The 12,171-nt window shown below is 39.4% G+C and overlaps 1 protein-coding gene across 4 annotated transcripts; it reads right to left on the bottom strand.

The window, feature by feature from the left end:
- Window positions 1–1,733: 1,733 nt before the first annotated feature.
- Window positions 1,734–11,805, bottom strand: kiaa2013 (KIAA2013 ortholog). Of its 4 annotated transcripts, none has more exons than XM_072682290.1 (3): window positions 10,115–11,805; window positions 7,188–8,036; window positions 1,734–4,000 (listed from the first exon to the last, which is right to left on the bottom strand). In XM_072682290.1, the coding sequence occupies exons 1-3, from the start codon at window positions 11,058–11,060 to the stop codon at window positions 3,981–3,983; spliced, it is 1,815 nt and encodes a 604-aa protein (XP_072538391.1). In that variant the 5' UTR covers window positions 11,061–11,805; the 3' UTR covers window positions 1,734–3,980. The 4 variants fall into 4 exon arrangements, with proteins under 4 accessions (XP_072538391.1, XP_072538389.1, XP_072538390.1 ...); XM_072682288.1 differs by having other exon boundaries at window positions 7,183–8,036; XM_072682289.1 differs by having other exon boundaries at window positions 1,734–4,027; window positions 7,183–8,036.
- Between the last annotated feature and the right edge of the window lie 366 nt (window positions 11,806–12,171).

Consider the following 12,171-nt stretch of genomic DNA (forward strand, 5'->3'; position numbering starts at 1 on the left):
TTCATGTACTCCAGTGATGACATGAGCTACCTCTGGTGTGTGTTACACGAACTGAACGCAAGTAGTTTCTACAAGTGATCCAAAATTCAGCTTCAACACTTTTTGATCTTATTATATATATATATTGTTTTTGATGGTACCTTCTTTTTGTGAGTAGACTCGTCCGAGCTTCTTCCTCCCCCTTTCCTGGGCGTAACAGAATTCAATCTGTGATGTTGCCTCATTACACAGGGAGGGCTTTGAGTACAAAATAATGGGCTGCCTAATGAGGTGTTATATTGCGCATCTGTGTATATTTTGATACATTTTTGTCAGGCCTTAGTTCTTTAAACCTCCAATTCGTCAACATTTCAGGCCTTCGGTTTAATGTCTGGTTGGAATCATTAGAATAAAGTCTAGTGCTGAGATCAGAAGGATTTTTACTTCAGCATTAGTACTGAGACTACTGGATCCCAAATGGACATGGTGTAATTTTTTTTTATGTTTGCATCTAATGACAAGTTCTGTTCTTGATTTAAAAACAGCTTCTGTGTCTAAGATGTACCTGGGTTAATCAGGGGCTCTTTTTATGATTTTACCTTTGGAAAAAATAATTTGCTCATATAATAAATAGTTTAATTAATATCATATTTATATTGAATTAAAATATTTCATTATGTGAAAACAGTGTTTACAAACTTACAAACTAAAGTAAAGGTTTCATTATGGCCTGAGCTAATAAGACTGTGCTTATTTAATTATTTTTTTTAAATTTGTATATAAGTGGAATAGTGCAGAAATCCTGCTCATTCCAAAATCAATTCACGTAATTCCCTGCCTTTTTATGTATGTCTGTCTTACGGCCAAATTGACTAAGAACTAATGAGTTTTAGGAAGTTTAGTTCGCATTTTACTAGTTAACAGTTCAAAATATGATGATGAAATTGATTACCATTATTATGCATCATTATTGTTACAATCAGTTTTGTACTGCGTTGCAATAATGAGAATTTTCACTTTTTCAGGACAAAGAAGAGCCTCAGGTCATGCATTTTTTTAACACTACTTATATATGTAAGCCAGTATATGATGCACTTGCAATGCATACAGATAATGTGAATACAGATAATGATTTATTTATTTATTTATTTATTTCAATATTGATGTATTGGTACAAATGCTAATGCTAATGGCTAAACTCTACTCCATGATCAGGAGGAGGGGTACACATGATTAAAATTACTTACTTTTCCAGACCTCAAAATGTCAGTCTTCTCTCATGGCTGACATGTGCTCCCCTGTCAGTCTTTGTTGCCATTGTTTCAACATACACATCCATTACATACATCATAGGCATCATAGTAAATTGTTCAAAAATATGCAAACTTATTTATTTTAAGAAATGACGCTTAAATCTTAAAAAAAATTGAAATCATAATGATTTTGTTGCATAATTGTTTGGTGGTGCAATAAATAATATATTTAATATCTAAGCTGTTCATTTTGTAATAAAATACTTCTGACATAAATCATGTCAAATTCAATTCATAACATGGGGATGCTTCTCTATTTAAAGAGAACAACCCACCTACTGTAGACCATTTTAATAAATCCTAAGGACTGTTTGATTCATTTTTGGAATATAAAAACTGAAAAGGACTTTATGCAGTAATTGTCAGAAAGCTGGCAACCTTGATGGCCATTGATGTTACAGTTAATCATACAACACTCATGAGCATCTAGGAACCTGTATCTTGTATTATTAAGATTAAGCTTTATTTACAGTATTCGTTACAAAAGAGCAAACATTCCCCATAAATTATCCATGTAAAATTAGCATTGAAAAATAAAAATTTACTTTTTAAAGAACTGATTCCACTTTCTTATTAAAATATAAGCAGATATCAAAGCAAACATAATACAGAACTAACAATGGTGCAGATCCCCATTCCCCCCACACTTCTAACATACAGTATATCACCCAGCATTTACAGTTACATTATAACAATGACTTCACACACCCCCACACACCACACACACAAACACACACACACTCGTTTTTACATGAAGAACCATAAACTACTTTCAGTTGGCTTCATGGATTGTGTGTATTTTCAGACAGTACTGCTGAATGATTCTGTGGCTATTTAGAATATCAGGATTAGAGATGCTGTCAAACAGAATAGCTGATTTTCTTAAAAGAACTTCAAAGACCTTCACTGATGCTTCTAGTCTCACTACACCTTGATGACGTTTGCTACATACAGACAGCAAGTCTGTAGAGGATATTAAGGATTTGTGCTAGAGTGACCAGTTCCTCGATCACCACGTGTACCCAACAGGCTATGAGGGGTCATGGCTGAATGGACTGGGTTTAGAAGCTCGGTGCAGATGAGGTTTAAGGTGCTTTTCAGATCAGGCCTTTTAGAACATCATCTGCATCAACACTTCTTCTTCATTATCACACTTAGATGTGATGAAATAGCTTCAAATTTTTTTAAGACATCATTAAAAAAAAAACAAACAAACAAAAAAAAAAAAACATAGCATAGAGATTTGCAAGTCATGCAGTTTTCCAACATTAGTAACTCTTCATTTTACTGGAGCGTGAGTTTAAATTAATCAAACCAAAAACAGAACGAACAATCCAAACATTTCTTTGATGTATCACAAGCCAGGTGCCTTCAATAATAATTCAGAGAGTCAATTTTGACTCTGCTGCTTTAGATTTTTATTATATGACGCAATGCACTCTGATTTAGTGTCATCAAAGCCTGGCCAAAAAACATGAATCCAAGCAGCTAAATCTAGGTCTCTGGCAGAACTGACTGGGAACACTACCATCTAGTGGAATTTCTTAGTGGTACATCCCACTCCAGACCCAGGAAAAGTGTTCTACAGTATCTATCATTGCTGTCTAATGAACAACAAGTATCTCCAAAATGGTCACTTTAAACAGAAGTCAATGTAAAATAAGAGTTTATTCTAAGTCATTTAGAGCATTTCTATTGGTCTAATTATCCAGAATTATTTACACAGTGTACTGAGAGCAGCTACAGGGTGCAAACCATGGGGAAAACTAAAAACTGACAAATATGGAGAAGCTTATCATTGGACAGCAGAGATATCAGTATTTATTTATCCATCAAACTGCCCTTGTACTTTTTTTGTTGCTTCTTGATAAAAATGATAAGCCTTACGATAACAATGACTGATAATAAGCCTGCTTTGATAGCTAAATGTACTGATATCTAAAATATCTCAGAATGGATAGATTTAATTTCATTAGAGAGGCAGAATACCACTTTTTCTTTTCCAGCACCAAAATCTTGGGCATCATCTGACACCAACTCAATTTTGCTACCTTAAAAACGGCTATGCTTTAAAGTTAGCCATTTTTAAAGGAAGCTCTTCATCTAAGATGAACATCTAAAAGAATGGTATTGTGCTCAAAACGCTAAAGGAGGAAACTCACAGCTACAGGGGCGTAATACGGGGGGTAAAAGTTATGAAGAAAAAGTTAGGCCTTTGACTGACAGGGGCCCTTAAAATGCATTAATCGAGCATTTTGCCAGAATTGTTAAGAGTTGTGGGGCCCAGTGTAGCATTCTAATATTTTTGATGGAGCCCAAAATCCCTGCTAGCACCCCTGCTGTTACATCGTCCCTAAAGTTCTGATGAAAACAAAACATTTTACATTGTATCATTACAGAAATGTATCGTATGCCGAAAAAAGCCAGTTCTGCATGAGTATTAACTGTACACAGACTGCATTTCTCAACTTCAGTCCTATCAGTAGCTTGTGATCAAGTGTTTATTGGGATAAATCAGTTGTGATAAGTGCAAGCTAATCTCCAGGACCGGAGCTGGGAAAGACTACACTATGGACTAAGCTTAATGTAAAGTTGCACTGAACAGTAGACGTTTGGTGAGGTTTCCTCTTTTTTTTTCCCCCGTTGTCCTTCGCATTCGCTGATATGCCTTCATCTTACAGTTCCGTTTCATCGCTTGTCTTCGATACCTGATGGAGTCAGAGTTCATCATCATGCTGGAGACAGATATTGCACAGGCATGTGTCAGGGACAAGCTGATTCGAGAGATATATATTCTGATTAAGCTAGACTAAGTCTAGACTAAGTCATTAAAAAAAGTCTAATAATAAAAAAAAGAACAGAGCTTGTCAGTCAAGATACTGTAAACCAGTTAAAAGCACAATTTCATGTATTTATGTAAGGGCTATCTAATAATGCAAACCAATGAGGGTTACATTTCTGATCTCAAATAGGGATGGGCGATACAAGCAACACTGAGCAAATCATAATTAGACAAGATTTACCATGTCTTATATCATGAAACAGTAGTGGGTGAGCAATATACAGGTGTGAAAGGTATATACAGGTGTATCTCTAAAATCGAAAGATTGTGATCAACATCTTTGATTGATTTTTATTGAAATTTTAATTTCAAAATGAACTCGTTTGAGACATTCACTGTATTCATACTGTTTGAACAGTAATTTATTCTAATGGGAAATTAAGTATTCTAATAATTTGGGATTCTGGATTTTCATGAGCTAAAAGCCATACTGATGTAAAACACTGTGTAAATATATATATATATATTTTTATTACTATATTATTATTATTTTTAAATGCACCTGTATATTACAATACATGTCATGATATTTGTATTCTGCCATCTGATAAGTTCTATGTTTAAAAGTACTAGCACAAATTACTATATTCAATAATTCACATTTCATTAAACTGCATCCAATTAACCCTTGCCTAATTATAACCTGCCTGGTCAATGTTTTAGAACAGAGGTCTTCATATCTAGACCTTGAATCCTTTATAATCCTTGGTACAGGAGACACTATGTGGCCAATCGATTACATTAACTGTTCCTTTTAACTTCTATAACAATAACTTCTAGAACAATATCCAGGACTGGAAACTAGATTCAAGGTTTGCATATAAAGATCTGGGAACTACAAGCACTGGTGCAATTTATTATCTGAGATTCATCAGACCAGGCTGTGCTTTTCCTGTCTGGGTTTGGGGAGTCTGGTGAGTTTGTTGATTCTACTGCAGCCTCAGCTTTCTGTTCTCGGCTGACGGGACACACCCACCCTTTTTTTTTTTCCAGAAAAGCAATTAGTGTCATTATGTGATATAATTTCTCATGACTGCAGTAAATATCATCATATTGCCCAACTCAACCACACAAGACACAACATAACAAGAAATGTTTACATTTCAGGAGCACAGTGAATCTCACAGCTCTGTACATATTAGGTAGCCAAATACGAGCTAGTCTGTGATATGTATACGTTTAAGCCTTTCAATCGAAGCCTGTACCAAAAAAAGTCAGTTTAGACACGTAAATATTAGCTGTAGCGCTAATGCTTATATCACAATACAGTTTTATCATGACAACCTGCTCAAGATGTATCGGCCAAACCTACTTGAGAGACCACACTTGCTGCCCCCAATATGGTCAAATCAATGTAAGCCAAGCAAAAGCACTCCGTCATTTGAGACAGTAATGAAGATGACGGTTGACGCTTGATTTGTTAATTTAATCGCAGTGAGTCGATATAAAAACACAACAAATTCAACACCACAAAAAACGTCTGCACCCAAGGATTTCAAAGCTAACAAAGAAGGAAACAAAAAAGTAAATCAACCCACTTTGACCCTGAATTCTTCACCCAATTAACACCAGAAAAGTTGCCCACGTTGCAATCAATGCAACTCCTTCACATTTATGAAGACTTCTTTTTTTCAATTAGTTTGTACCACCTATGAATAACTTAAGTCTTGACTTGGTTTTATGGAGCCCACAAATGAAGTGGTGCTAAGGACGTATGGAGGCCTGAATGTAAGACATTACGATACATGTGCTTAAATAGTTGGGAAATATAAAAAAAACTATGTACTTTGGTTGACCCCAATAACATTCGTATGTATGGCTGCACAAAACATCTGGGGTGTCACATTTAGTCACATAACAAAAGCCTGAAGGTGAATATCCCTCAGCCATTCTCCGTTGGACAGGATATAGCCTGGGCTTAAGTTATAAAGCTAAACTGAGCAACTCTGCTTTGGGGAAAACCCCACTGGATGGCATGATCTGCCTATTTAATCACATAGCATTGGGCTTGAGAATAAGCGTGCTAATCTAGGATATGAAAGGATAAAACTGATATTAGATTAGCCACCATACACCGTACTGTTATTACAAACCCCCTTATTACTATTACTGCTTTTGCATGTCTTCTGAATGCATCAGCAATTTTCAATTTCAATGTGTTTTGATACGATGCTCTGTGTAGTGCTCTACTTTTGCTGCCTTGTTTCCTACCCTCAGGCTTGTGTATGAAACTGAACCAAGGTGGTAAAAACAATTGTCTAAAAAGAAAGGGACATGTAAACAACAACAACAACAACACAGGAAAAAAAAAAAAACACATCAGAGAATGGTGGACAGCAAAGACAAAATAATCCCCTGCACCAACTTGGAAGAAGAAAGGCTTGAAGGCACCAGTGAAGAGTTTATGCACAATTTCTCTTTAAATAAAACGCTAATCCTTGTCCAGTTGTCCACTACTTCACATCACGTCGTTCTTCGAACTGTAAAATGTGTCGTCTACGTGAAAAGAAGGAGGAGCAAGTCTTTGCTTTTAATTGCCATAAATTACATTCAAGAAATCTGTGCGATAAAATTAATTTGCAACGTGTTATTCTGCAAACTGAAGGTCAGCCTTTGTATAAAAAAATAAATATTTGTTACTTTATGACTCACAAGAATTTCTAATCGAATCAACGACATTAGGAAAGAAAAGGGGGGGAAATTATTCTTCGTTCTTCACATAGCAGTGCCAACCACAATTACACTGGTGCTTTCAGTTAGCGAAAAGGTTCACATCAGAAACACATCCAGACTGATGATTGTAGAGGATTCAGTAGAAGCAAAATCTTCAACATGCCTTAACTCTCCAATTAAAGGTAGATTGTAAGTCTGATGGGTTACCAAAACCATCGTCACCACTTTGATGTTTCCAGAACCATCTCTGGAAGCAGAATTTGAGAGGCTGCGACTAAATTAAAGCAAAAGGGAGTTAGGGGAGGAGGAGAATCATCACCACCACAGGCCACCACCCGAGAGCAGATACTGGCTGCTTCCTTCACGGCTCTATACCTTACTCCTGAAGAGTGGCTTGGCCCCTGGCCCACAGTACTCGTTGTAGATGAGCTTGAAGAGGAAGAGGTGGAAGAGGGTGATGAGTGAAGCCACGCTGAACCAGAAGAGGAAGGGCAGCCCTGGGTACTGCTTGGCCATGTGGTCCTCATGAGCCAGGATGGCCTTTACATGCAGCGTGTGCCGGAGGTCCTGCAGGTGAGTCAGGTCTGTGGAAATGTACAGCAAAGGCGTAATGGGCTGAGTCACCATCACTGGGAACGTGTGGCCTCGCACCTCAGAGGTCAACTCCACAGGCTCGTTCATGCATCCAGCCTCGCAGGCGTACAACTTGACCGGTTTCTCCTGGGGTTTGACAGACACGTGCAGGAAGGGCTTGCCCTCTGCATCCAGCAGAACAGCCAGGTTGATCAGGTCTTTGTTGTAGTGGATGCCACGCAGTGAATAGCTGTTATGCAAGACTTCTGGGTCGGCCTGGAACTGCAGGTGGTTCTCGGTGAACTGTAGGCCGCCGAAGCTCAGCACCATGCCCTGCATCAGGCCGTGCGTGCCAGCCGCCACCAGCACCTTGCAGCCTCGCTTCTGGAGGGTCAGGGTCCAAAGGTTGACCAGCTGCAGGATCTGAGCCACACTGCTCACCCGTCCTGGCCAAAGGTTCTCGGCGTGCATGGTGGCGTGACCACTAAAGCAGTGGTCGGCGTAGTTCAGGCTGGATTCTAGCCTGTCGTGCTCCTCCGCGGCAATACCGCTGTCCAGCAGGGGTGCCGTAGAGGCTGAGAGGATGTAGTACAGGGTAGTGTTGACTGTACGACTGGATGGAGTGTGGGCATCTGTGATTTTTCTGATCTCCACACCTAAAAGACAAGATAAATTACTTTTTTTTTTCAAAATACTGAATGAAATATCTTTGATCTGCTAACAAAAAACAGTGGTGAGAACGTGACTAGAAAAATGCACTAGTCCAGAAAACAGGACCTTCTTCCAGTATTTTACCTTCTTGTTCCCACCCAAAACAGGTCTGGCCAATAAGCATTTTGCGCTTAAATGTAATCAAACCAAGTGGAAACCACTCCAAGTTTACTTACTTAGACCAGAGTAAACAAACTATGTGTGTAAAAATGCCCTTAGTGTTAAGCGTCATCTTAACAGGTAGAGAGCGTGTTCACTGTGATGCTCTTAAGAATATTTTTTGTGCTAAGATGCTCTTGGGAAACCCAGCCCTGAACAGTAGCAAATTCCTAAACCTGACTTAAGACCTGTACTACAGAATTTAGCACATGCTTTTAAATTCAAATAAGTCTCCCCACTACCAAGACTTAAAAAAAGTTGGGAAGAGACATTCAGTCAACTGTTAAAAAATAAAAACACACTATTTTCTCTGCTCACGTGACTGAAGTTGAACCAAATTTAGATTTATTAGATAAGAGACAAAATAAACTTTTATTAGTCCCACAGTGGGTAAAAATCACAGTTGTGAAATTTGTTCCAAGATGCTTAGCTGTAAATTGCGGTTTTGACCCACAGTAGAGATCATATGATGTGTATATATCTAGCTTTTAATAGTTCTTGATAGATCTTGTTAGTTCATTGTTCTAGTCCTATCAAGCATGATTCATCCTATTATTTAGAAGACAAAATTATTGAGGTCACATAATCTGGTTAATGTGTAGTAGCACTTGCCCGCCTCAAAAACATCTTCCTATTATTGAATATGCTTCCCCTCATTTGCTTTACCTTCATGTCTGCTTTGACTTTAGTGAATTAGATATAAAAGTGACAGATAATTGTTCAAACAAAAGTTTATATTTTCACTATTTATCTTTGCCCTTAATTTAGCTCATCCAAGACACACTGGGTGTCTAAAGACTACTACTTTAGCACTAGAGGCTACTGTATGATACTGTATGATACAGCTTTTGTACAGTAATTAGCAATGGGTAAACTGCATGCCTGGATCATCAAACACATCTCAAACCACATTACGTTGAAAGAGAATCGCAAACTTTCTTTTATACTTAGACTACACTGCCTAGCTAAACAGTAATAGCAGCCATGCTGAACGTTAAAATGTAGTACATTTTAGTAATGATGTCATACAGAATCAAAAAACAGATATAAAAAAGTACTGTAATTCTAAAAGGAGATTACTAAAATTAAACACATTTAGTAAGAGAATGAGAGTTCTCAGAGACATGTTTGGTTTAGACTAGTGTTTGTGCAGTTTCAACCAGTAAATTATGTTCTTTTAATCTTATTTGGGATAAGATATAAAAAAGTACAACCTATAAAAAGTGGAATACTCTAAATCTCAGGATTTATAGCCGTCTATCGAGTATTCAAGTCAGAGTTGGTCTCAATACTCATTATCGGCAGATACTTGGAAATCTAGTATCAGTATCGGAAAAGAAAAAGTGGTACTGGTGCATCCCTAGTTAAGACACAGTGAATATGTCCTCCATTTTTTAACCAACAAACTGAATTTGAGGGCAATATAGTAAATTGTTAGACAAATATAGAAACAGAATTTAAAAAGAACATCAATTCCATATTTTGGAGTTACATTACGTGTGTGTTAAATTGTCCAGAATTGGTCCAAAATGTGTATATGAGTATTCCTGACACAATAGACGTGTAGGAAAAATGACACATTAGTACACTACAGAGTGCAGAGATGACTTACCAACTCATGACTTGAGGAAAGTCATGCAGTTTGCACTATGCTAACCGGTGGGGTAGAGGCTTCAATTACTAATTAACTACATTAGCCTCGTATCTCCAGTGGAAAACTAAAGAAGCAAACCTTTCCATTCTTGTTCTATGATCAGTTAAAAGAGAAATTGATTACATTTGCCCCCCCCCCTTTCCCTCAGACTAAATACTGGAAATAAGCATTAACATTAATTGTGTCCTTCTTAGTGTTTAGTGGACTTGCCAGATATGAAAAGATCCATCCACGCCTGCTGATGCTCTTGCACCAGATCATCCACGTTGGCTCGCAGCACCTCCACCATCTCTCTCTTGACAGCTTCTCGAAGCTTGCTGAAAGTCTCGTCCACCTTGGAGGGCTCGATGGGCTCTGAAGTGTGGATCACACTCACTACATTTTCAGTGTGCTCAGACTTTGCAGGGATTTGGAACCGCATGCTCAGTCTTTTTGAGGCCACGGTTACCAACACTATGTCCTTTCTTTCAGTGAGAACTTTCCCAGAGGACAGCATGAACTCCTTGTCTTCCATTTTCTCGGCAACACTCCGGAAATTGGGCGACTCCATAGACACCTCAACAGAAGCTGATTTGTCTGTCGGGTTGCTTATATGAACCCTCTGAATGTAGACATTAGGCCTGCTACGATGGGCTATGTATTCCTCCCGGATAATGACACAGTCCCGAGAAGACTGGGAGCTGCCCATAAGGATGCACCGGGAGGACAGCACGGAGCCTTTCCGGTACCACAGCATCTTGGCCTGGGCCTCAGAGCGCTTCCCAGCGACCTGCCATCTTACTATAGGAGAAAACTCTGACTGGTGAACAGGTGCTGAACCTGGCTGCAAGGACGAGGTCACCCAGAGTTTATTTGAATCCACGTCGACCAAGAAGTGTCCGTTACCCGTCACAAACGGTACAGACTCTTTCGTCTGGGGTGTGTTAATGATGCCTTCTCCGCGGTCAACAAGTGCCGTCCATCTGTTGACATCAGTCTGGAGGCAGAGTCCGGCAGCTCCTCCAGTTTCACCGGAGAAGCTCAGAAGCTTCAGGATCCCGTCGGAGCTCAGATACCAGTAGAAAATGAGAAAGAGGAGCAGCCCAACCAGCATACGGCGGGCCCAGCTGCTTGAAAGCAAACTAGGGAGACCCTTTAACCTCTGCTGGAGCCACATAGCTTCTGATTGGTCCTTGATGCCCTTTGACCACCGAATGATTTCTGCTTTCTTCAGGAATAAACCAAGCAATAAAACAGTGAGATATCAAAGGGTCATCAAACGATTTCCTGACCAACCTGGCGTGCCACTTTTGGGTAGAAGTATTAATACTAGCAGTTACTTCTTCAACCCCTAACTGAACAACCTGTCAACACACAAATAACAGCAATAGCTGGCAGAACCATGACATTTCTCCATGTCATCCTGAGAAGATAGTAGCTACAGATTAGGCGAGGGAGGAGTCAGTTTTAGCAACTACCTCACCCAACATGCCATATCCCACATGTCCCAACCAGCTCAGTGCTTCCTTCGTGTGTTCTTAAACACGCTCTGCACCAATTACACACAATTATTATACACAATTATTATACACAATTATAATATTCACTATACACACTGCTTCTACTTCTCGCTCCTTAACTTTTGCTAGCTAGCTGGTTAGCAAGCTCGTCAGTCAGCTGACTGGCTTGGCCATCTCTTGGGCAGTTAGCACTGGCTAGCCTAGCGAGCTGCTAACGGAGCCTATAAACGACGCTGTCCATGAAATATCATATACTGCGGCTTTAGCCAAATGCTTCTCGGGCATTATCCTTCTTCCTTCAGCTGTGAACCAACGAATGCTCCATGTCAGACGCCGGTCGGCCAGCTCAGCAGCTCCCAGCCCAGCTTGACATTTCTGGTTTGTAGATGTTGTTCCACATCAGGTCGGTTGGTAGACGGAAGTGTCGTGGTTGGTAACGGCTGACGCTGAGGAGCGCCCTCAGCCAGCTGGTCTGAGATCAGCCCTCTCTGGTGCTTCCTGGTCTGTAAGCGGACTTCTCTGCTCTAAGGACTTTCATTTCAGGACTTTACGCGAGCGCTGACCCGGGATCAGCGGCTCTCTTTGACGTATGAGCTAACCTACCAGCTTCACGACACCTAATCTCGCTCGCAACCTGCCTTGGTCATGCTCCCTCTTGTGTTTCCAAACAGGTTTTAGCACTTTAGCACTTAAAAATAGATATTAAAAATGGATTTTCTCACATTAAAAAAACTAAACTAAATAGCGTCGTGTATACAAAGCTTATTA

The sequence above is a fragment of the Salminus brasiliensis genome, chromosome 6 (assembly GCF_030463535.1).
Source record: "Salminus brasiliensis chromosome 6, fSalBra1.hap2, whole genome shotgun sequence".
NCBI classification, from domain to species: Eukaryota; Metazoa; Chordata; class Actinopteri; order Characiformes; family Bryconidae; genus Salminus; species Salminus brasiliensis.